At 38.5% G+C, this 26,839-nt stretch overlaps 1 protein-coding gene across 2 annotated transcripts in view; it reads right to left on the bottom strand.

Moving 5' to 3' along the window:
• The window catches only part of INTS10 (integrator complex subunit 10), a 44,500-nt gene extending 18,280 nt beyond the window's left edge, over nt 1–26,220 (bottom strand). For both annotated transcript variants that reach the window (XM_032235313.1, XM_032235312.1), the window contains exons 1-13: nt 26,084–26,220; nt 24,897–24,964; nt 22,817–22,920; nt 20,608–20,747; nt 19,472–19,553; nt 17,887–18,027; nt 13,791–13,962; nt 12,318–12,487; nt 9,222–9,355; nt 8,331–8,484; nt 7,790–7,872; nt 3,171–3,323; nt 579–687 (exon numbers count right to left, since the gene is read on the bottom strand). In XM_032235313.1, the coding sequence (XP_032091204.1) occupies nt 579–687; nt 3,171–3,323; nt 7,790–7,872; nt 8,331–8,484; nt 9,222–9,355; nt 12,318–12,487; nt 13,791–13,962; nt 17,887–18,027; nt 19,472–19,553; nt 20,608–20,747; nt 22,817–22,920; nt 24,897–24,964; nt 26,084–26,212 (1,639 nt within the window). In that variant the 5' untranslated portion in view covers nt 26,213–26,220. The remainder of the gene's footprint in view (nt 1–578; nt 688–3,170; nt 3,324–7,789; nt 7,873–8,330; nt 8,485–9,221; nt 9,356–12,317; nt 12,488–13,790; nt 13,963–17,886; nt 18,028–19,471; nt 19,554–20,607; nt 20,748–22,816; nt 22,921–24,896; nt 24,965–26,083) is intronic.
• Between the last annotated feature and the right edge of the window lie 619 nt (nt 26,221–26,839).

The following is a 26,839-nucleotide window of genomic DNA, read 5'->3' as shown; positions in this document are numbered from 1 at the left end:
TTCCTGGTGGTGTTTAAACAGAAACCAGGTATTAATGTTTTAATTAAACGCCTGTGCTAAATAAATTACATTTCTTGGCATAAATGATTCTTTATTTGGATAAGTATTCATATATCATCTATACATTCCAGAATAGTAAAATAATTTATTTGCCCTACATTGTGATAAGCTACTCAACGTTTGGTGGTTTTCACCTGTATAGTGTGGGGGTAGGGGAGCAATTATTCCTATATATGCTACCATATATATCTCCTCCCACTAAAAGCCACTAGTTAATTATTAGAATCCAAGGGGCTTAATAAGAAATAAGTCCTTTCTTGCCATCACTGGTAATTCTAATGGTCAGTTATTTTTCCCAAAACTATCCACTCCTTTGCCCAGTTCTGGGAGTAGAGCACACAAAAAATTTAATATAAAATCTGTAAGCTGCTTTTACCCATAGTTCTTCCTAAAAGGTAGCATATTTTTTGCCATTTTGTCAATTGCCCTTTCAGGATATTACAATATTCAATATTTTTTTCAGAAATCATAATTTAAAATACTCAAATTTACTATTTGGAGACAAAGTTATAATTTACCTTTCCTGAATTTTGACTTTAATACAGGCTGATCTTCTTGTATTTTGGCTCCTTCTTGTATGGGAAGTGTCATGAAACACATTAAGTCAAGAATTTTTTCACAAGTCAACTACAAAGAAAAGGTGAGCTCCATTATATATAAAATGTCTATACATCAAAAAATTACAACAAACAAAAATAACCAGCAATTGTATTACCATGTTGTTCTTAGGAATGAGAGAAAGTACATTTATAAAAGAATTTTATTATACCATTTCTAGCTATTGAGTGTGGGGAAAGCCAATAGTAATAATATTAAAGAGTGAACACTGAAAAATTACCATTATAGGTTATGCAATCAATATATGGCTTTCAGTTTTCATTTCCAGTTTTGCTCACAAAGGAAAATTCTAGCTGATCTTGGTCAAAATAAACTTGAATCCTTTCAGCAGAGAGAAAATACTGAAATATTTGGATTTTTTTGTCAAAAATGCTGCTTAAAGAAACCTCATTTTTGGAAGACAAGAATTACTATTTAGTCACCTTAATTGTTATTGTTAAATTAAATGGATATATTACTAAATATATATGTTGCAAAAGAAACTGAAGCTGCTTAAGGCAAACTGAGTAGATTTATGGATGAAATGGTATTTGAATTAAGCAGCCTCCCTATTCAGATTCAGCTAATGCACTACAACAAAACTTGAATTACAAATTGTAAAACTGCAATGGATAGAATGTGATTCTTCTGCAAATTAAGTTTGCTAAGAAAAACCAATATATGCAATTATATCTGACTTCATCTTCATTTCAAAGACTTGTTTGTCGTTCTCTTAAGATTAAATAGGATTTAAAAATAGAACTGAAAAGCACAGCTCATTAACTGTCACTTGGGATTCACAGGTAAAGCTGGGAGAGCTTAATGGAAGATTTGAAATAGATGCACAATTCTAGGTACACATTTGTAGGTGGGTAGGTGAGTGGATACAACCATAATAATCAACCCAAATCAAACCATTCTTTATTGATGATCCTAAGAGTTACTGCCCCAAAGTCACCCAGTCCGCTTCTGGGCCTAAATGTAATTAATGTAATTTGTCTGCGGGAGTGTGTATGTATAAATTGTATAATATACAATATTATATTAGAGGGTCCTAGGTGCTCTCTGAGCTTGTTTATTTTCTTGCAGAAAATTTCATTATCCTAATTAGGTAACATCATCAGTGCTACTGAGTGCTGTTTTCTGTCACTATATTCTGGTGTGTTGCCTGTCTGTTTGGGTAGGAGTGATCTTAGAGATTCTTTGGTTGGGCTGTTTACTGATGGCTCTTGGGCAGTACTGCTTACTGGATTGTTGGCCTGAAGTTAATCTATGCTGATCTGAGTGCTGATTATTGGTGGAGAGGTGGTGGGTTGTATCTTTTGCATAGTCTATGGATGTTGTTAATGTCTATGTCTCTATTGATGGCTAATTTGTCAAAGTACCAGACTTCTAGAAATTCCTTGGCGTTTTTTTATTTGGCCTGGTCTAGGATTGTTACATTTTCCCAATTAAAACTATGGTTAAATTTGTCTAGATGTTTCATCATGTCTTCTGACTGCCAGTTTGTGTTCATGGATACATTCTACCAGTCTTCTGGCTGTTTGTCCTACATAGTGGTTGTTGCAGTTCTCACTGTATGCTGTAGATAACTTCTGTTCTTTTTTTCTTCTGGGCTTGTTGTGTCTTTTAGTTTGCTTAGGATGTTTTGAAGGGGGTTGGTTGACTGGTGTGCTAGCTGATTCCATGTACTGGTAGTTGTAGATGTCTATTTGTGCAAATGAGACAATCGAAAGCCCAAAAGAGAAAAAGTCTCCAGCACTTCACTAGTAATCAGCACTCAGATCAGCATAGCAATAAGCAATACCCCAATCAAGAAACTACCGAAGAGCCATCAGTACACAGGCCAACCAAATAATCTCTAACGCCACTCCCACCAATACAGACAAGCAAGTCACCAAAATATAAACTGACAGCGAACAGCACTCCTTATTAGCATTGATGATGTTATCTAGGTAGGGTAATGAAATGTCTGCAAGAAGGCAAGCAAGCTCAGAGAGCACTAAGGATCCTCCCATTTCAACCCCAAGCTACAAATATTCTCCTTTATTAATATACATATAGTTTCTGTTAACTATTTTCTATTTTTATGCAGAACCTGAAGATGGCATATGAAGTCCTCTCTTCTGCTACTTTCTCCAACAATACAGCAATATTTTAAGGTAGAGTTGGTTAAGAGAATGACTGGTCCATAGTGAGCCAGTGAACTTCTATGGCCAAAGATGGACTAGCCTCTGAATGCATAATGTCAGTCCAATGCCTTAGTCACCTCACTACATTGGCTTTCAGTGTACATATTATCCATTTTACTGGTGTAATACATTCTTCAATTTGCATGAAAAGAAAGCAGATAAGTTATATATAAATGAATATAATTTTACTCATCCTAATCAAATTGAAAGTCAAATTCATACACTAAAGTAGTTGTAAAGATTTTGTCTGGTCTCAGTAACCTGCATTTCTCATAAATACCAAACTTAACAGTAAAAAGCAGGCAGTCAGGCAGGGCTTACATGGTATTCTCCAAGAGCAAAATGACAAGTCGCTAACTGGATTAGAGGTCGTTGATTTTCTAGCGATCCTTGCCCCATAATTTGTTGTGGACAATGAGATCCTTGCAGAGCTGCTAAGTGATGTAAGCTGGCAATTGCTTTTTTATATTGACCCTTTCAAAAGAATAAAAATCAAATCACTAAAAAAATACTGTTCCATTTTATAATGCAAATAATTTACAAAAGTTCCAAGATTTTCAGATAGTAATTTTCATACAGAAGTAAACATATTAATACTGACAGGTGTAATACACTGCATAAGTAATTAGCTTCACACAAGTTTTTTACAGCTCTTAAAAGAGCCTTATAAAGTTGAGGGTCTTTCTTATGCTCCAGTTTTAAGAAAAACAATATGCTCAAAGCTCTGAATTTAGCATACTAAATTTATGAATTTATGAAAGAGGCAAATTTTGAATTAGCAGTTTTATATTTTACCAGCACTTTATATTTTTATAATATAAAACATCAAAATGCTTTAGATATTTCTTCATTAAATCTTGTAAGAAGGGAATGCTACTTCGTATTCTATTTATAATCCATCCAATTGTAGGGAATAAAAAAAACCAGATGCATTTAAAACAATAACTGGTACAAAACAAGCATTAAGTCTAGGAAGACTGGACAGTATTAGAAAGAAACTCAGACTGGCTTCCCCTCCCCATCTCCAATTCCCTGGAGTATAATAGGGAGGGAAGGGCAAATTCACATTCTGTTTTTAGTCTATCTCAATGAAGTATTGTTCCACTCTTCTTTGGGATTTTCCTGTAGAGCTATGAAGATTATAAGGTTACTCAAAATGTTTAGTTAAAACATGTCATCATTCATTTAAATCAAGATTCTACAAAATGATCAATATTGATAAATGTCTGGAGATCAATAGATGGCTGATAAATAATAGGTTGTTTGGCATCTCCAGCCTAACCAGAAGGTGAGTTGGCTTTTGGTGAATGTTACTCAGAGCTGTATGATCAACTACACCCTTTAATAAATTATTATCGTTTCACTGCAGAGTCAGTTGTTTAGACTAGATTTGGCATTTTTACCTACTTATCAATTCCTTCCCAAGGACCTCAGACAGGCAGATATTGATTGATGTGCTGGTATTAAAAGTATCAATATAGAATGGAAGCTGTTCTGAGTAAAGCTGCCTTTAGTAATTGACAGGTGGTGATTTTGTCAAGGGCAATGGTATTAAAATGATGCTTCAGTTGTTTTGGGATTATATCCAATGTGCTTATTACTATTGGTACTGCATTTGCTTTCTTCAGTTATTCAATTTCTATTTATAGGTTTTTATATTTTTGCGACTTTCTCTAATTATCTCTCTCCTATTTTGCTGTCTCCAGTAACTGCCACATCCACAGTCCAGGCTTTTTTGTCTTGCTTGTTGACAATTGTTAAATCTACAGCTAGGGTGTCAAACTCAATTTCACTGAGGGCTGCATCAGCATTATGGTTACCCTCAAAGGGCCAATAGCTAGGTTGCCAAGACTAGGTGGCCATGGCTGAGTAGGCATGGCTGTCTCAATGCCATTCACTGGGCGTGGCTGACTCAGGACAGCTGGGATTGGATGGAACAAATCGCAATGGCTAACTCAACTTGGGATCAATTTGATGCCCCATAAACTGCTCATCTCCCCAAACTCCTGGCAGCCAAGTGCCTGCACTCACATACACGCACATACCATATTCCACGTTTGGGGGCTTTTATCCACAAAGGAATTAGAGGGCCTTCCCTCCAAGTCCTGGGATGATTGGCAGCTTGTAAACTCAGATGTGGATAAAAGTCTCCAAATTTAAAATATGTTTGTGATCGTGTGTGCGTGCATGCCACGTCATGCCAAAGGAGATATTCTTCTCCCAATCCCAGACTTTGTTGCTGTTTCCTTGTCCAGTGTCCCCTCCTGGCAAAGCAGGAGATGGAGGACGATGCTGCTGCTTGTGGAAGCACGGAAGAAAAAGTTTGCAGGAGGCAGTTTCTTTTGAGTCCATCTTCTGCTTTGACAGATCTCTGGAGAGCAAGAGGAGAAGGCAGGGGAACAGACCTCCCTGGAACTGATGAGGGAGGCTGGCTCTTCTCAAAAGAGAATCCCCATTTCCAATCATGTATGGTAAGGATGCTGGCTTGTTGGGACAGCCTTCTCTCACGCAGCTCCCCCACCACCCCCTTCCTCTCTCCAGAGATATGTCAAGGCAGATATTGGACTCGGAGAATACTGCTTCCTGCAAACTTTCTTCTCCACGCTTCCACATGCAACAGCATCATCCTCTGTCTTCTGTGGGGGGCCAGGCAAGGCTGGAAGGGGGTATCCAGAGGTCTCCAGTGGAGAAAAGTGACACCAGGGCAAGCCCCAAAGCCTAGTCCACCAGAGGAGCCTTGCGGTCCCTCTCAGGCCATGTGGAGGTCCCCCAGATGGCAGCACAGGCTGCTCAGAACCCTGGACAACAGAGGGTCAGTGCACAGCCTGGCCCTTGAGTTCCCGGGGCACTTGGAACCTGTAGCCTGACCCAGCCCAGGCCTGTTTTCCCGAGGGGTGCCCACTAGCCTCCTCCTCAAGGCTTCTGCTACTGTATTCACTCTCTTTAGCCAGGTTGCTCATGTAGGTGCAGGAGGACAAAGTGGGTGGGTCACAAGGAGGCCCACCCCCTCTCCATATGAAGAGACATAGCTTTCAGAAGTGATATTCAGGTGGTTCGGACCGGTTCGAGGAAACTAGTAGTGGAAATTTTAACTAGTTCGAAGAACCGGCTGGTCTGAGAAGGAGGTGACAACTTGGCCGAACTTTGGAAGAACTTTGCCCAAGACTTCTTGTGTATTCAGGGGCTACACCTCTCCCAACGATGAGTTTGGTGGCGATCTAACAAAACGTCTTCCAGCTCTTCAAGATCGACTTTAAGCGCGCCCCCATGGAAAAAGCCAAGAAGCCAAGAGCAAAAGTAGAGTTTAGAGTTTAGAGTTTTATTTCATTTGTATGCCGCCCTTTTCCCTAAGGGGACTCAGGGCGGCTCACAACTCAAAAAGGAAAGGGGGGGGGGGATACAAACAGTTTAACAAGAACACAAAACTATACATAGTTAAAAAGCACAACAATCATACCATTCGAGATAGGGGCAGCAAATCTTTAGCCCCAGGCATGTCGGAACAGCCAGGTTTTAAGGGCTATGCGGAACGCCTGGAGGGTGGTGAGGGTACAAATCTCCACGGGGAGTTCGTTCCAGAGGGTCGGAGCAGCCACAGAGAAGGCTCTCCTCCGGGTAGTCGCCAGTCGACACTGGCCGGCAGATGGAATTCAGAGGAGGCCTAGTCTGTGGGATCTAATTGGTCTAGTGGAGGTAATTGGCAGTAGGCGGTCTCTCAAGTACCCAGGTCCAATACCATGAAGGGCTTTATAAGTGACGACTAGCGCCTTGAAGCGTATCCGGAGACCAATAGGCAGCCAGTGCAGCTCGCGGAGGATAGGTGTTACGTGGGTGAACCAAGGTGCACCCACAATCGCTCGCGCGACTGCATTCTGGACAAGCTGAAGTCGCCGAATACTCTTCAAGGGCTGCCCCATGTAGAGCACGTTGCAGTAGTCCAGTAGCGGGGGCAGGGGCGACAGAGGCATGTGACATGTCCCTCCATGGGGACTTCGCCACCTCCTCTTTTCCTCAGAGGGAAGATGTCTGCTTCCCTTCACACTCCTTGTGGAGGGGCACTCCAGTCACCCCCGCATTTCTGATTTTGCCCTCAGCTTCTTGGCTTCTTCCATGGGGGTGCTCTTAAAAGTTGATCTTGAATTCCACCACTGCAGGCTTTGTAACCAAAGCATCCTTAGCGATAGGATGGGAGACCATCAGGAGAGACCAGGATGAGAAGACAAAGGGATGGCAAAAGGACAACAGTGCTACTGGTGACCAGGTGCTAAGGAAATTATCAACATGTCCCTCAGACTCAGTCCCTCTCATTCCAATCTCCTTCCCTCCTTCTTCCCTTCCTTCCCTGACTCCCTCCTCAATCTCCTTCCTTCCTTCCTTCTTCTCTCCTTGCCAAGGAAGAGATGAAGGGGAGAGGTTGGCAGTGCTGCCAGTGGCCATGGTTTTGCTATGCAAAGGGCAGTCCCAGTGAAAGGGAAGCACTCACAGGTTTTGAGGCTGGGCCAGTGAGCAGGTCATGGAGATTCTGGTGGTGAGCAAGGTGCTGTCCTACAACTTTGCAGCAGCCGTCGAGGCTTGAATGTGGGCAGCCTTAGGCTGGCCTCCAGGGTAGCCACAGAGACGGCAGGGGGTCACTCCTGCCGCCTTGGCCCTGCCCCCCTGGATGCATGTGTAGGTGACGAGCATGCACAGCCTGGCATCCCCAGTGACCTTCTTGCCCCACTTCCCTTTCACTCAGGACGCCAGCTTTGTGAGCTCACCACCTCCTCTGCACTCCCGAAGGGGAGCGCCCAGCCGAGCTGGTTCAGGGCCAAGGTGGCAGTGTCTGGCCCGTCGCTGTCTCCAAGACAGGAGCTGATGAATTTGGGAGCCTTGATCTAAATGCTTATGACAAAGGCTTAAGGAAGATTATACATAGGTCTGTTTGCTCCTGGAATTTTTACCTGATAGATAATCATATCTGTGAGGAAGATTCTCAACCAAAGCCAGGTATCTGTCTTCCAAGACACACAAATTCTTGTAAATTCTGTAAAATGAAGTGAAGTAGACGAAAATATAAGATAATGTATTTGAAACAGTTCTTTCTCAGTTGTGAGAAAATGACATAGGATTCATCAATTTAAATTTGATTATAAACTTCTTATGTCTGCTTCTGATAATGTAAACAACTGCCCTAAATTGTGTTAGCTCCTTTGAAAGATAAAAATATTTTATTTTCATGTAGATTCATAATCAAAAAGGATACAGCTTCTATTGAAACCAACAGCAATGAAGTTCAGTGAATAATCAACCCAGTAAAATGTAACAGTATAGGTGTTATAATAATTATAATAATTATTTATTTTTAATTTAAGATTTTCAGCAAGTCTCATTAAAGGAAAGATTAATGATGCCTCCTTCCCTGTCAAAAATCTAAGATTCAACATAAAGAATTGACAATTACAACAAACTCTCTAAATATTTTTTCATATTATAGTAAAGTACCTTTATCCAATGATTCCAATGAATGTAAAAGTTCCCAGCTCTCTCTAGCCAATCTAAAGCTCTCTTGTACTTCAACAGAATTTGGGAGATCTGTTGCATTTATTGTAATGACTCTATTTTTGCCTTTCCCAGAAGGATCTTCATCATCAGAGCTCTACTCCAAAGACAAAACACAAAAATCCAAGCAGTAGTCAACTAGATCAAACCAAACTATTAAATCATGCATTTCTCTGAGATAAAAATAACCCATAATAAAAATTTAAGTAATAACCAAAATTAATGATATGGATCTTCCTTTAGTTGCTTGCTCCTTATAAGTCCATCTTCAGATAGGCTATCCCTCAAAATGTTAACCAATACTATAAAAATGTGTCACTTAAATAAGATAGCAATCAAATTTTTGTACGTTTATTTTTAATTGGTTTACCCATTAGTAATCCCATGAATTATCCATTTTTCATATTTTGGTTAAAAAATGAGGGTCAGCTTACGTGCAGATGGACTTACATACCAATACGTAGGGCATATAGAGGTATGATATTACCATACTCACATATACACCCATTCACAAATGAGTTGAACGCATTTTAGTTCCTGTCTTATTTAAAAATGCACACAGTAATCACGAATGGTCTTCCAGAAAAGCATTGTTTTAACTATTCTCCAGACTGCTGTTAACAGTTGGGATTATTTTTACCTGAGTAAGATTTTCTAAAAACAAGAAAACAGACACTGAGAATGTATCTTGAAAGTTTAAAATTTCTCTTTGACAAGTTTATTTTGTATATCAATCTATATCAGTATTTTGGAAAGAAAATGTTTGGGCAATATTTCAAACACTACAACAGATTACATAACATTTCTATTTAAAAAAACAGAGGAGAAAATTACCATTGTTTTCTCTCTCCCTTCAGGAAGTTTTCGTTTCTTGTGAACATGTTTGCTACGTTCAATATCTGTATCACCAAAAACATTGGACACATCCTCGATGAGAATCAATGGAACTTGGTTTGAAGCATTTGATCCTAGGTGTAAAATGAAAAAAATTACTTCTATTTTTCCTGTTATTATTGGTTTATGAAATATATGCTTCAACATAAGTTAGTTATTAATACCACAAATGTTTATGATCAAAATGTAAGCAATGCCATATTTTTCTTTGATTAAATATTTAAACATATTTAAAAGGTTCTATATTGGGGAATGCTGCCATAAAAAGATTCCAAATCCCAGTTAGTTCTGATAATAGCAGTTATCGTATTTTTCGGAGTATAAGACGCCCCAGAGTATAAGATGCACCAAGGTTTTGAAGAGGCAAATTTTTTAAAAAAGTAAGTAGGAAGATAAAGGGATAGAGAGGGAGAGAAATAGAGAGAAAGAGAGAGAAATACAGTAGGTAGGGAGAGAGAGAGAGTAGTTAGGTAGGTAAAGAGGGAGGGAGATAGAGAGGGAGAGAAATACAGTAGGTAGGTGAGGGAGAGGGAGAGAGTGTAGGTAGGTAGGTAGAGGGATAGAGAAAGAGAAAGAGAGAGAGAAATACAGTAGATAGGTAGGGAGAGAGTAGATAGGTTGGTAGATAGAGGGAGAGAGAGAAATAGAGAGAAATACAGTAGGTAGTTAGGGAGAGAGAGAGGGTAGGTAGGTAGGTAGATGTTTCCAGGTGTATTTATCCATGTGCTGGAGAAGGAAATCGCTGACAATCTGCAGTACCTAAGAGTTTGTTTCTGCTGGCACAGCACTTGATCAATGTAATTCTTATCAATCAGTTAAAGAGCTTTCCAAAAAGGGGGGGGGGAGTTTTTTTGTGAAAACGGGCCTGCTTTTTTTTAAAAAAAGGCATGAGTAGCCTTGGGGGGGCTTACAGTGCTCGGGAGGGGACAAAATGTGCAAAAAAAATGGCCCATTTTTTGCCAAAAAAAAATTGCATGCATAGTCTTATGGAGGCTTATAGAGTGCTGCTGAGGGCAAAAAATGGCCCATTTTTTGCTCATTTCTGCCCTTCTCAGCCCCCCAAGAGGCTTCCTAGAGGCTAGACATGGCCATTTTGATCAAGGGCACGGGGCTTCGGGAGGCAAAAAATGACCATTGGCCTACCTGACTGGTCGTTCTCTGGGCGCTGCGGGAGAGTCCAAGCATGGGTTAAATACAGTCTATCTGCCCTAGAACTGAGTAGATTTTTCTTTGACCATGCCTCCTTTGCCTCATTGAGGGCAGTTTAAAAACAAAGTCTTGTCCGCTGACAACACCTTTCATGTATCTTGATCATTATGCAGAATCTTGGACACAGTAATAAACCCTGGGCAGGTTTCGACTCTCCTGCAGTGCTCAGAGAACGATCATTCAGGTAAACCAACGGTCATTCTCCTGTGCGCTGCTTGGAGAGTGAAAGTATGGGACATACCCAAGCTATTGTGTCCCAAGGAGGGAAGAAATCGTGTCAGATTGTCCGAAGCCGAGGCAACTTGCTGTAAAACACATCTTCCAAAGGAGACTTCGGCTGAGGCAAAGGTGTCAATTTTATAATTTCTGATGAATGCTGTGGGAGACGCCCACGTAGCCACTCTGCAAATGTCAATGATGAACGCTTGGGTCGCCTAGGCTACTGTAGTGGCTGCACTTCTTGTAGAGTGTGCCGTCACTCGACCTGACACGGACCTGCCCTGATGCTCATAAACTATTTTTATACAGGCCCGCAGCCAACGTCCAATGGTTGAGGAAGGGACCTTACGGCCCAATGACCCAGGCTGAAACGACACAATGACTCTGAATGTCTAAAGTCCTTAGTCCTTTTAATATATATGCGCACCGCTCGTCAAACGTCTAGCTTGTGCCAGGAACGTTCCTTAGAATGCTTAAGTCTGGGGCAAACGTTTGGGAGGATCACCTCCTGGGCCCTGTGAAATTGAGTATTCACTTTTGGTATGAAGGAAGGATCGAGTCACAGGATGACCCGGTCGTGATGGATAATACACAGTTCCTCCTTGACAGAAAGTACTGCAATCTCTGATACCCTCCTAGCAGAAGTAATTGCTACTAAGAAGGCAGTTTTAAGAGTCAAATGCCAGAGACAGGCAGTTCAAATCGGTTCGAAGGGCGCGTTCGTCAGGGCTCGCAGAACATAAGGTAAGTTCTAGGAACGGTACATGTTTATAGCCTGAGGGCAGATGTTGGATGTGCCCTTCAGGAAACTCCTGACCTGAGGGTGTTCACTCAGGGACTGATGAGTGTCTCTAGCCAGTAGAGTGGACAAGGCTGCAACCTGGCGAAAGAGAGTATTGGACGCCAACCCTTTGTCCAACACCTCTTGAAGGAAGTCCAGAAGTTGGGGTATGGATGCTGAAAAGTCTACAATTTCACGCCCCTTGCACCAAGTGGAAAATGCGGCCCAGGTCGCGTCGTATATGCGTGTTGTGGATGGTCTTCTGGAATGGTCTGAAGGACCATTGTCAGAAAGGAGCTCCCCCTCAGGAGCTCCCCCTCAAGTGCCAGATGGCCAGTTGAAGCCACTGGGGGTCCGGATGACTGATGACTCCTTGGCTGAGGGAGATCTGCTCTTGAGGAATCCTCCATGGTTTCTGTATGTTGAAATCTTTTTTAAGGAAAAAGGTGTGTCTTATACTCCGAAAAATATGGCAGCTTCTAAAGTTCTGGCACCAAATTTTTCCTGCTCTCACTTCAAAAGGGAAAAAGAACTACGAAAAACACACACACAGCTCATGACCTTATGTCCAAGGCGCACATAGGAAGAAAAGGTGGATTATGCTAATACATAATGCAGTTATCACTAGTTAGAACAGTTCAATAATTTCACATCATAATTAGATTTTTAGTGCAGTGTGTACATAGTAAGTGTGGAAAATAGAATGTTATCTCAATACAAATGCTTCATTTCAAAATGCCAATAACACTATTAAGTTAGATTTCATACAAAAGTAATTCTGGCAAACCTGCCCAAATGGATACAGGAAGGGCATCATTTCAACTCACCCTGAAAAAGAGAAGGTTGGATGCTGCTGATATATTGGAATGCATTCTTGAAGAAGACCAGCATTGTGGAATACACTACTTGGGTCTTGTACTTTGCATGAGCTTCATTATCATAATTACTTATATATCTGCAGACATCTTTCATTTTCAGCAATATGTCACCAAAACTTCTAAAGATAAAAGAATATTCAGTTATACTGGAATTTATAATATACAATAAAGTAAAACACATTCTAAAAATTAATTTAATGGAAAAAGAGAAAACCCAATTTATAAGGAGTATTTTCCTTACTTTATCCCCCCAAAATCTTCAAGTTAGGTGACCTTCTGAACAACACAAAATAAGGGAGGCTCATAGGTGCCAGCTAAAAGTGAATACAAATAGTCATTGAGATAGGACAAGTCACTTAATGGTCATTCAAAGTTAAAATAGACACTCTCCCCTACTTTATATACAACCCCATTTCAAATTTATGGTGACTATACAGAACCCAAGTATTCATTTGCCCTTGTTACCTACCATAGGAATGTTACAGCACCCCTGACCTCGTCTCCTCATCCCACTCCGAGATGACCCCATAATGCATGGCTCTGCTTCCCATGTCACCGGAAGCGGTCATCATTTTTAGCACTCTAACAATTTATTGAAGAAATGGCTGCTCTTTCAAAGCTTTCCATTTCAAATCAGGCCATTAAAAGACTGAAAACCTCTCAGTCTTTTCCAACCAATGGAAAAAAGCTGGGAGGGCGGACTTGTTGGCCTTTCTCCCCCAGCCAATAGGTACTGAAAATAAATTCTCCAGTTCTGCCCTCCAATCGCTATCTCTTTTAAAAATCTCATTTACTAATTTTACCACATGCCTGGAAAGATGACAAATCTGTAAGATACTAAACTTGATGAGTGACTCCAGGCTGAAGAGTATTGAGCCGTGATGGCACGTGAAGCCATTTATTAGGATACACAAGGCGTTGCCCTGTCGGCTCCTGCATGCTGGCCAGGACTTCGGCCTTCTTTTTCAGCCGTTTTTCGTCCAAAATTTGTTGCTAACTGAGAATGTTGTTAAGTGAACTTTGCCCTATTTCATGACTTTTCTTGCTACAGTTCTTAATGAATTACTAGAATTATTAAATTAGTAATATTTGATAATTAATTAGTTGTGAATCTGGCTTTCCCTTTGACTTTCCTTGTAAGAACAATTGGAGATCACATGACCTTGGGACACTGCAACATAAACATGAATAAGCTGACAAATGTCTAAATTTTGATCACATGATCAAGGGAAGGCTGCCATGGTCCTAAATGTGAAAAACGATTCTAAGTCACTTTTTTCAGTCCTGTTGTATCTTAGAATGTTCACTAAATAAAATGTTATAGGTCAAGGGCCAGCTGTACCGTTCTGTCAACAAGAATCAGGCCAAAGTTCATCAAATAGTTAATTAGATATATTTTAAGAAATTAACAATTTATCAAACCTTCTTGCCACGTCCATCTGCCATTCACATCTCACACCTACTATGGATAGTATTTTGAATATCCTTTCCCAAGGATCTGTAATCTGGCATGATTTCTCAGTGAGACCTTCAATAATATATTTCTGAGCACTTCGTTTATTAGGGGACACAAGATCAGATGTGTCCTGTGTTCCTAGAAGTGAATAAAATCAGTTAATTAATTATTAAAAATTAGTCCAACATCCAAAACAACTTTTAGTTCCTACTTCAGCAATGAATATTTATATGAAATACTAATGATGTGGTATTGGATCTGGGTACTTGAGAGACTGCCTACTGCCAATTACCTCCACTCGACCAATTAGATCCCACAGGTTAGGCCTCCCCCGAGTTCCATCAGCCAGTCAATGTCGACTGGCAACTACGCGGAGGAGAGCCTTCTCTGTGGCAGCTCCGACCCTATGGAACGAACTCCCCGTGGAGATTCGTACCCTCACCACCCTCCAGACCTTCCGCATAGCACTTAAAACCTGGCTGTCCCAACAGGCCTGAGGCTAAAGACCTTCACCGTACCCGAATTGTATGAATGTTGTGCTTTTAATGATGTATTGTCCTATATGTAACTCGGTTTGTCTCCCCCTCCCCTTGAATTGTGAGCCGCCCTGAGTCCCCTTGGGGAAAAGGGCGGCATATAAATATTAATAAATACAAATACAAATGTGCTCCAATGTTTGTTAAGACCAAATAATTGCCCATATTTTAAAGATGATTGTTTTAATTGTTTTCCTATGTTGGTTTCATTTGATTGTTATATGCCTCCCAGAGTAACTTCTGGTGTGAAGGCCAGCTACATAAATTTGATAGATATATAGATAGATGAATTGATGGATGGAGGGAGGGAGAGAAAAACAGAGATAAATCCAGTATCAAGACAAGCAGGGGAGACCCACTAAATTCTATAAACATTTTTTTTATCTTTAATTCTTGAAATCCATAAAGAGTTGATTTCTCTATGTGCATTCTTAATTGTGATTTTCATTAATTTAGCTCTGTTATTCTTTATGCCCCTAAGAAATCTGTTCTTAAAGGCATAGTGTTTTTTTCTGTCAATCATTATTTGAATTACCCATTATAAAAACCCCTTAGTGTATAGACAAGGCGATCTATTACAATAGCAATAGAACTTAGACTTATATAGTATTCACAGTGCTTTAGAGCCCTCTCTAAATGGTTTACAGAGCAGCATATTGCCCCCAACAATCTGAGCCCTCAATTTCATCTCTTTATTTTATCAATTCCTCTTCCTTTCTTTTGCTATCTTCTCTGTTATGTTTAAGTTACAATCCTCTTGAAGCAGAAATTCAATTCTTTATACATAAATATACACCGAGTAATAAAAATCTAGAGATTTTAGACCAATTTTGTTCTGAAAGTATCTGAAAAAAGATCTAGTTTTTTACATTACTTGGTTATATTAATTCTAATATCTTATTTTGCTTTTAGACTACAGTGATAATTTTTCAAAAGAATGCAGATTTTTTGATTGCATCTTATAATTGTAGTTTCTAGTTTTAATACTAGAAACTACAATTATAAGGGGGTGGGAAGGAGAAATTAAAAGATTAAAAATAAAAAAATAGACTACCTAATAGGCTACTTGAAGAGTTTAAATCCAACAAACACTAAGAATTGACATCATCTGAATTTCCACTTTATCACAATATTTGAAGATGATAAAGTAGGCAGAGATAAGTGAAATGAAATGGTAATTACACTCACGCCCTAATCACTTCCCATCTTGACTATTTAAGGGGGTAAATGACTTGTGTGGATCCATCAGTCTTAAATAGGCTATAACTATATTGCTGAATCATCCACATTGCATCAGTTTACAGATTACAACCTTACATCAGCTGGCAGCTATGAAATCCTCAGTACCTGACTCTATTGAAACATACTCTACATACTGGAGCCTTTGAAAAGCATATGGAAGCTTCAACATATTCAAAATGCAGTAGCGCACATGATTTTCTGCAGGTCTAGATGGCATGTGTCATCTCTCTTCAGGAGCTGCATTGGTTGTGCATTTGCTTCCAGGACTAATTCAAGGTGTTACTTTTAAAACCCTAGATGGCTTGGGATGAGGCTATTTGAAGGGTCATCTTTTCCAGATCACATCAACCTGACTGGGCAGGCAAGAAAAGTTATGAGTCCTCTCTTCTAAGTGGGTTCATCTAGTATGACCAAGAAGGGCTGCAGCTATGGAAGTGGTCAACAGTATTAAGTATCTGGGGATGCAGATAGCTAACAATCTGACTTGGTCTCTTCATATGTTATCTTCAGTAAATGTGCAAACCAGCATTTGCATTTTCTGCATCGGATGAAGAGAGCATATCTTTGTCCTGTCTTGACCACTTTTTACAGAGGCGCGATTGAGAGCATTTTAACAAAAAAACTGCACCAGTTTAGTTTGGTGGAAACAGTGCTTCAGATAGAAGATCCATATAGAGTGGTAAGGACAGCTGAGAAGATTATAGGATGCTTGCTTGTCATTATTCAGGATATTGCTTATAAGCACTATATGCTTAGAGCTCGAAGCATTGTTGGGGACCCCACGCACCCACTTCACAGTCTGTTTCTGTTGCTCCGCTCTGGGAGGAGATTTCAAAGTTTTTCTAGCAGACTACTAAATTCTGTAACAACCTTTTTCCCTTATGCCATCCATCTTGTATACATTCAAACCAGACTGTGATGTTTCTGTATCATATATATGTGGGTATATGCATAATGGTTCTTTTGAGAGCTGAATGCAATGCTGATTAATGGACATTTAAAGTAACAATATTCTAATCTATTTCTATTTTATGATGACTCCCACTCTGTAGAAGATCAACCCCGTGGATGTAAGACTGGCCCCTACTTTGTAACTCTTTCACAAGACCCTGAAGACCTGGTTTTGCCAACAGGCCTGGGGATCCCAGAGTGGGATGGAGCCTATCATGTGGCTTATTTGATTGATGTTGTTGCCAGAGGTCTGGGGTTTATGGCTTTTCATTGTTTTTATACTAGGTTTTAATATTCGTAGGTTGCTCAGACTCACCAAGACTGGGTTGGGCAGCAATATAAATTTTCTTAAAATAGAAAATAAAATATATAAAAGAACCACATGTTAAATCACAGTTCCGAAATTTACATTCTCCCTTACCAAGAGGGAGAAACACACAGCATGGAAGTTAAGGTTAAAATTAATGTAATGTTATTACTAAGTACTTGTCCAGCCTTGTTTTTTGTTTGGAAACTGAATAGGGCTTGGATTTGGATGGAAATTGTGCAGGGAATATTAGGACTACGGAAAAAAAGAAAAAGCAACTAGGAAGAAGATAATATAAATAATTTTCATTGTTGCCATGAATAACCAGAATGAGAACTTAACTTGAAATTCAGATGCTACAGAATTCTAGATATTATCTTATCCTGCTGTGGAAAAACAGTATCATTACATAAGCCACAATATAGGTTGTTTATTTGAGAGTGACATATAGGTAGTCCTTGGTTAAGAACAATTCATTCAGTGACTGCTTAAAATTATGGTGGTGCTAAACAAATGGTATTTGTCACTGATCCTGAAGTTTCAGCCATTGCAGCCACCATTACCAGTCATCTGATCAAAATTTGGGATCTTGGTAGCATGACTGAATTTATAACTGCAGGGGAGCTTCAATTCCCTTTACCCACTTTTATTCCCACCCCCAATCTCTGTCCTTTTGGTCATCCTGCACAGCAGCACATGCCAGTAAATGCCCAAGGTTTTAAGAAGTTTCAGCCAGCTACCACTGCCCTCAGACATCTATCTCAGCCCAAGTGTTGTCACTACTGCTAGCTACTCCATAGCCACAGTGAAAAGGCCCCTCTGCCCCAACCATCTTGTGCTCTATCAGTCCTTCCTGAATTATGTAAACATGGCTATACTGCTTCATTGAAGATTTTAAGATTCTTGAATAATATTCATATGCTGTATAAACCAAGCCACTGCTTTGATATATATTAATTTCTCTTTATTCTCTTTGATATATATTAATTTCTACCTTATTAGTGCATTTTGGTCTAGTATTTTTACCTGGATATTGGTTTTCTGTCGGTGATGATCTAGTCACATAATTTATATAAAATTCTGCAGCCTTATTCAGATACTTGTATAACAATGTGGAAGGAAGTCGTACATCAGGGTTGTTAATTATTAAAGGCAGAACATCACAAACTAAAAATGATAATGAAATCAAATTAAATTTGTCAGTTTCCTGCATCATGTCATTATTTAACAAAGCGTTATCTATATTCCTTAAGCAAGGTATTTGCAATTCATTTAAAATAAAGTCCTACTAACAATAGCTAAAACTAATAACTTATTTAAATTAAGCAACAAATGGATATTCTCTCTTCTCTAGGAAGAAGAAAATCATTTTTCAGATGTTCTCCTTCTGAAATATTCATCTATGTTTGGAATTAGCCATCCAGAATCATAGAAAGTGAATTGGTTTACAACATCAATAAATCAATCAACTACATTTTTAACGTGATAGTCCTAAACTTACAATGGCAATTGGGACTGGAATTTCTGTTGCTAAATAATGAGGTCATACAGCAAAATCACATTGCTTAGCAACAGCAACCTCTATAATCCCAATATTATATATTATTATATTATATTATAACCAAATTCCATGATCATTAGGTGAGGCTACTAGCTTCCCACAACCAAAGTGAATGAGGAAGCCAGAAAGAAATTGCAACTTCCAGGCCTGCAGGCAGGTGAGGGAAGGAAGGAAAGATTGGGCAGGAATTGGTTGGGGAGGGCACATAAGAGTACAAGGAGAATCAAGAAGGTGTACAAGAAACATGGTGCAGAGCAGGAAGGGTGTGAGGGGATGTGTGAAAGCACAGGTCAGAGAAAGAGGCACAATGCAGGTCAGAAAGGGTATGGCTGGTCGTGAGAAGTGAGCATGAGGATACATGAGGGTGCAAGGGAGTGCACAAGAGGCACAGCATGGGTTGGGGAGAGTATGCATTTATGTATGGCGTAAATCAGGCATGAGGGGATGAATGAGAGTGCAGAAGGGCTATGGAGGGTGTGCAAGTAATGAAGATTTACTACAACTATTTGTGACCTTCCTTGCTGGCTTCCCTACTGATTTTCTGTAAGTTCAAATGGGTTGTCAAACTCTCAGAGCACAATGCTGGGACAGCCAGAATGCCAATGTCCAATTGTAACCACAATTTGTTCAGTGCTGTCATAACTTCAGTTGCTGAATAAATATTATAAATTAAGCACTACCTGTAGAATTTCATTTTTTACTACTGTTAGGTTCTTTTTACTACAAATATGTTGGGATCATTATTCCCTGTTCCCAAAGAGATAATACGAAAAAAGAATAGAGGAGTTTCAAATATAAAGAGTAAATTAATGTGTCATTATTCCCTATTTCCCAAATTGTTCTAAATATTTAAATAATATTCATCATGCCCATTTTACTTTTCATTCCAACTTCAGTCAGTTGACAAACCAAAGGAAAACAATGACATAAATGAATGTTAATTTACTCACACAACTCATATTCAAGCATATATTTTAAAGATTTTACAACTATGATCTCACAACCTTCAATGTATAAAACAAACTTTTTGGAACAAAATTATATTCTTACCAAATAATTTTCTAAAGCAATTAACAGGTGACTCTTGATCTTCAATATTTTCTGCTTCTAATAATGTTTCCCCAAGGCCCACCTTTGCAAAATTTAAAGAAAATCAAATTTGTTTCTTCTTCCTTTTATGTTTTTCAGATTGTTTGTAACATATTGCATAAATAAAGCTGCCAATTCTTTCTCAATACTTCAAAACCTACAGCTATTTAACATGTTATGGCCAACACAATAAAAATACAGGTAGTCCTCAATTATGACCACAAATGGGACCAGAATTTTGATTGTTAAGAAAGGCAATTGTTAAATGAATTATGCTTAATTTTATGAGCTTTTTTGCCATGGTTGTTAAATGAATCACTTTAGTTGTTAAGTGAATCATGTGATCACTAAGTGAATCCAGCTTCTCCTATTGACTCTGCTTGTCTGAAATTCAGGAAGATCGCAAATAGTGAACACATGGCCCCAGATTACTTCAATCATCACAAATACATGCCAGTTGCCAAGCAGTCAGATATAGCAATAGCAATAGCAATAGCAGTAGACTTATATACCGCTTCATAGGGCTTTCAGCCCTCTCTAAGCGGTTTACAGAGAGTCAGCATATTGCCCCCAACAATCTGGGTCCTCATTTTACCCACCTCGGAAGGATGGAAGGCTGAGTCAACCCTGAGCCGGTGAGATTTGAACCGCTGAACTGCTGATCTAGCAGTAGCCTGCAGTGCTGCATTTAACCACTGCGCCACCTTGGCTCTTTTAATATCAATCATGGAGGTGCTGAAATGACTTTTTTCAGTGCTGTTGTAACTTTGAATGGTTGTAAGCCAAGAACTACCTGTATCTTTGTAAACAAGTTGAGGACTTCTTACTTTCAAAGTAAAAAGGAAGGAATATGCATACAAAACTACATTATCATCTCAATCAAGCTTTTGGACAATAACATTTTCTTAGGAAAGAGGCCAAACCTCATGCTCCCAATATTGGTTATTGCTGCTAGAAATTGCCGTTATTTCCATCCCATCTATCGGTACTTTCATCTACCAAGTTGATTCTAAACACATACGTTTGTTTGTTGAAGCTTTACAATATTTTAAAGAAATAATATGCAAGTATTTAGCATATAATCTTCATCCTCTTACCCCATGCTGAACCACAGTCTCAGGAAAACGCCGTAAAAGCAATAGTAACATTTCTGCCCGTTCTAAAGTATTGAAGCACTGGTCTGTAGCTTTTAATAACATTTCACATTGAACCCGGCCAGGAAGAGTTTCAAATAAACCTAAAAGGAGAGCAATATTGAATTAATGTTTTTAAAAGATAGATACAGGTAAAAATTAGAAACTGAAAGTATGGGGTGAAGATAGGAGGAAAAAAGACATAAAAATCTAAGGAAGAGTTAGACACATTAGCTCAAGTATTCTGTCCTAAGAGAATCTTTTTCCAGATTTATTTATGTATTTATCATATTTATAGCATCTTGCAGAAAAATGGCACAAAATAAAAAATTGTAAAATTAAAATATTAAAATAAGTAAAACTTTAAAATATATCAGCAACATTATAGAGCAAGTTAGTAGAAATTATGTTAAAAACAATGCAACCATCTTATTAGATCACCATTTCTTTTTGATCCTTAAGCTCCCAGGACAGCCATGTTTCCGGGGACTTCTAGAAGTTATCAAGGATAGAGCCAATCTCACCTGGTGGGAGGAGAATAATGTTCCATGGGGCAGGCACCAGGATAGAAAAAGTAAATCTCCTGCATACCACCAGATGAAACTTTTCTAGATGAAACTCATAGCATACCTCTTCTGGCAGACTTGATAGGATGGGCAAATGTAATCGGGTGGTGAAAGTTCCTCAAATAATAATAGAAAGGGCTTCAAAGATCAAAAACAGTACCTTAAAATAGACCCAGAAGCAACTGGCGATCAATACAGCTTGTAGAGCAGGTGTAATGTGTGCCATTCACTGCAGCAATTTACACATTGAATCTTCTGGATAGTCTTCAAAGGCCATCCCAACTACATTATACCCACATTAGTTTACCCAAGAAGTGACCAAAGCATGAGTGAATTGAGAGCCTTTCAAAAGAGCAACTAAGATGCTCAAAAGTCTGGAGACTAAAACATATGAAGAACGGCTGCAGGATTTGGGTTTGGCTAAAGAAAAGAAGAATTAGGGGTGACATGATAGCAGTATTCTAGTAGTTCAGTGGCTGCCACAAAGAAGAAGAGGTCAAATTATTCTCCAAAGCACCAGAGGGCAGAATAAGAAACAATGATTAGAAACTAATCAAAGAGAGAAAAAATCTGGAATTAGAGAGAAACTTTCTAACAATGAGGACAATTAATCAGTGGAACAGCTTATCTCCAGAAATAGTGGGCGCTCCAACATTGGATGTTTTTAAGAAGAATCTAGATCTGTGATAGCGAACCTATGGCATGCATGCCAGAAGTGGCATGCAGAGCCATTTCTCCTGGCAGCGAAGCCATCACCAGTTGGTCTTCCGGGTTCTGGTGCAGCAGCCAGCTGGTCTTCACGCGCATTGGCATGCCAGAAAGCAGAAGAGAAGCCATCCGGTGCGCATGCCTTCTCCCTTTCCCCCTGATTTCTCCCAGGCAGGTACTGGCCGGTGCTCACTTCCCTTACTGCTCATCGCTCATTGTCATGTGAAGTGTTAATACTACTTTATAATGTGGGCCACACTTGGAATACCCGTCTCCTTTTTTGGTCGCCATGATATAAAAAAAGATGTTGAGACTCTAGAAAGAGCACAGATAAGAACATCACAGATGATTAGTGGACTGAAAGCTAAAACATATAAAGAACGGTTGCTGGAATTGAGTATGTCCAGTTTAATGAAACGAAGGACTAGGGGTTACTACATTGTAGTAATGTTCCAATATCTCACAGATTGTCACAAAGTAGAGGGAGTCAAGCTATTCTTCAAAGCACCTGAGGGCAGGACAAGAAACAATGGTTGGAAACTAATCAAGGAAAGAAGCAACCTAGAACTAAGAAGAAATTTCCTGACAGTTAGAACAATTAATCAGTGGAACAACTTGCCTCAGATGATGTAAATGTTCCAACCCTGGAGGTTTTTAAGAAGATATTGGGCAACCATTTATTTGAAACACTACAGGGTTTCCTGCCTGACCAGGGTTTGGACTCTCCAATGTCTCTTCCATCTCATATTGTCTCGTCTCACTGATTCTCATATTGGGTAGTGCAATATAGAAGAAAACCTACCATCATCTTGTTCATCAAAGCTTCCTACAAATCAAGTTCATTAACACACCAATAAACATCATTTTCCAAGGAATTTAAGTCTAGAAGAAATTTATACCTTTTAAAAACTCTGTTTGCTTATCCTGTGAATCATTACGAAGTGCTGATGTGATAATACTAATCTCCCGCCATACCACTGGTTGCTCTGGAAAATTTACAAACCTGAAATAAAGAATAGGGGACAAGAGAAATTTCTACTTGAAATCACTAAGAACAGCTGAAATTTTGTTATGAAAAGTATGCTATGAAAGTGAAAAGGTTTTGCCAAACTGGTCATATTAACAGCAGTACAAGTTATATTATGGAACCACAAAAAAAATAAAAATTAGCTATTCAAATAATCAATGCTCAAAAACCAACAAGTAAAAGAAAAAGGACAATATGAACATTCATTGGTTAAGGGATAAAAAAGGGGAAATTGGAAAGCAAATAGTTTTTTTAAAGCATTTTTTTTAATACTGAATACATCATGTAGTAAAAGTACTAAACTTAAGATAAAAACCTTATATCAAATAACATTTGAGGGAGGTGGGCAGTACAGAAATGTGAAATATAAATAAATAATAAATAAATTTAATGCAATTTAATGCAATCAATGCTGCTCTTAGTTCTGAATGCAATCATAACATTAACATTTTAGAAAACATAGTTTATATTAACAACTTTTTTCTTTAAAGTTTTATGTTATTTAAATCATGTGTTAATTTCTAGTCAATACTATATAAAAAAAACTACTGTACCCAAATAATATAATGTAATATTTATGTTTTATAATAATACATGACCAATATTAATTAAAAGAAAAGAATCAGGAAAATGTACAAAGTTTTTATATAAAAGTACCTATAGCAAGTTATATTCATCGTTTAAAAAGTTTTGTCTAATAAATTTTGTGCTTGAGGTATATAATTTCAGCTTATTGTCATAAAATAGAATAAGACACTTCTTTGCTAGTGAAAACTTTTCCATTGAAAAAATATAAAAAAGCTGAGGCATGTGAAGTTTTTTGTTTTTCTATGAAAGCTCTCTTTTAAAGAGGTCAGCCCAGAAGCTTCTATGACTGCTAAAAGGGTTCTAAGAAACTATTCAATATTCCCTCATTTAACACTGCTCTTTAAAACTTGAAATTCTATGTTAACAAATTCCATATATTAATTATAACTATGAGAAAAATGTTTTTATCCATTCTGAATTTACTGTTCATAGATATCATTAGGTGACAAATTCTATCCATACCATATATATGTTAAGTATTTCCCCCCCAAGATATCAGTATTTGGATCCAAAGCAGGATCCAACATGGGTGCACTTGTTATAGAGGTAGCTAAAAGAAAACTTGCCAGATTCTGGGGGCTACTGAGTGGTCCTAGGAAAATGTACATTTTCTTGGTATTGCATGGGTGCTATGAGAAACATGGATAAAGCAAGATTTCCAAAAGGTACAAGCATGCACATGCTGAATCCAAAGCACTTTTCCCACTTTGAATCTATCTGCACATCTTTCACTTCCATACCTCCATAAATCTAGATGTCTTTCTTCAAAAATAAATCTTTAAAGATCTTGATTGTCCCTCTTATCAGATTAATTTATTACAGGTAGTCTTCATTTAATGTCAATTAATTCAGTGACCATTTGAAATTATGGTGACACTGATAATAACTGGCCCTTGACCAACCAATGCAACCGTATGGTCACATAATAAAAATTCATGCTAACCCATATTTATAATCGTTTCCACCCACCCACCCTTTCCGCCACTGACCTGCATCATCTTTGCTTGCCTCCCCTATGGCTGGTGGCTTTTTCCTTTCTGGCTATCCATTCATACTCCCACAGCTTCTTAACGCCATATTGCCTCCCCAGTTGTAAAATGGGCAAAACTCACTTAACAAATGGTTCATTTAGCAACATAAATTTTGGGCCCAATTGTGGTCATACATCAAATACTACATGTACAATAAAAAGCAATTGCACATAAAGGTATTCTCATACTGATTTAAATTTCAGAGAGCACTTGGTCATCTGCAGGGAATAGAATGCATCACATCTTATTATAAAACAGATCAATTACAAATGAAATAGGTTATCCCATCCATTCAATCCTAATTTGGGAAAAATCCAGTAAAATATGTCTTACATGTCATATAACAATCTGCCTGCTGATGCTGTTCGTTCTGCATTCTTCTCAATGGAGTACATCTCATACTAGAAAACAAGAAAGAAGAGTGTGAAGAGACAAAAACATTCCTACACTGAACATCTTGCAAACTTTTCTAACTTACCATAACTAGAATGAGAAAAAAATGAAGAACAGAACCATTAACACTAATAGAGACATCAATTCTATCATATTAAAATTGTGGTATTCTACAGGTTTCACTGTTCATTTCCCCAAAGTTTCTCCATTACTATCAATTGGGTTTAACCCAACTGTTTTATGAGATTACTGGAAAACATTAAGGGAATAAAATAGGGTGGTCAAAGGTTGATGCTTGCAAATTTTATTATGAAAGCCTAATTTCTTTATATTATAATATTTTTTTCCAGAAGGCCTTCTTTCAAAATTAGTTTATGAAAGGCAACCCCCTTTTCACCACATTCTTTATATTTTAAGTTCAGGTCATTGTTGTAAATATCTTCATTTTTATATGATTCTTGGTCCCCTAATTTAGGTTTAAATAGTATTAGTTGTCAGGAGGAATTTTGTGCAGTTATTGTAGTGTACTCTTTTGGAACCTTAATCCATTTCTGGCAAAGATCACAATCATCATCTCTTGTTTAGACCACAATCTAAAAGGGTTTCACCTCTTCTCATTCCATTTTTTGTTAAACTGATTCTCCCTGAGGCAATAATATAAATGAATTATTTTACAAGGATTTAAAATCTACCTTCAACGTCTTCTAATCCTGCACTACAGAAGAAAAGGAGTGAGGGCAATCAGTTGCTCTTCCTAATTCAGGAAGCAAGAATATTTAAATAATGAAAGCAATAATCTGACAATCCGTTTCCCCACAATGATTCGATTCTGAGGGGATATGAATTGTTTTTGTTTTTATTTTTATGTGAAGCAGAGGAAAGATACCAAATAATACAATCTTTGATTTCTCTACTACAGTCTTTTAAAAAGGTTTTTTTCAACGTTATCCCTTCGCACGAGGAAAAGAGCCTCTCGTCAAAGGCAAGAAAGATGCTGCCTCCAAATGCAAAGGATAAAGTTCTCTGGAAAGCGGCAGGTCAGAGGCGGTGGAGCTCGGCTGAAGCGAAGCACCAGAAAACAAGTAAAACAGGCGGCATTCCGAACACCAAATCCACAACCAACCAACCTGAATGTTGAAGTCGGCAGGATAGAGACTCCGCGCGGTGATAAGCCAAGCTTTGGCAGCCCACAGGTCTCCTTGGACTAGTTCCCGGGCTCGCTTCACCAAAAACTCACAATCGCCCAACGCCGACATATTGCAGGCCTTTAAAACCGCGCATGCGTACATAACGGCCCAGTAAAAATCGCTCTATTACTTCCTAGGACGAATGAAGTCGGAGAACAATTCTACGCATGCTCAATATCTGAAGTTACGCGGTCTTTTTTTTTTATGGACGAAGTAACTGTTGAATATTGGATATCCATATCATGACCTTTTCAGGTTACTCTATAAATCACTCTTTGTTTTCTTGCAATATATTTCGCAGGTGGAGTGATACTGTTCACTGCTGAAGGCAGTGAAGCTCTGAAGGTATTCCCTGGATTTTTGTAGCTAAATTGTAACCTCTCCCTTGTAACCACCATAGTAGGTTAAACTGTATATGAAGTTTCCGAGGGACTTTTTAAAAAAAAGTAAAATATTTATTAAAATAAGGAAAGATTTAGAGTTGAGTTTGTGAATCTTCCATTAGTTTTTGACAACACAGATAATCTGCTGCTTATCATAGCTACATTGACTTTCTAAATCTTTTCACTCTTATGTACGCATTTGGTACTTAAAACTGTTTCCAAAACTCGAGGATAACTTTAAAGTAAACGTACTATCACAAATAGTACGAAATAGTACTATAGTATACTAGTAGTATACTAGTACTATAGTACT

Source organism: Thamnophis elegans, chromosome Z (assembly GCF_009769535.1).
Source record: "Thamnophis elegans isolate rThaEle1 chromosome Z, rThaEle1.pri, whole genome shotgun sequence".
In the NCBI taxonomy this organism is placed as follows: Eukaryota; Metazoa; Chordata; class Lepidosauria; order Squamata; family Colubridae; genus Thamnophis; species Thamnophis elegans.
This window is presented reverse-complemented; position numbering and strand designations above follow the sequence as displayed.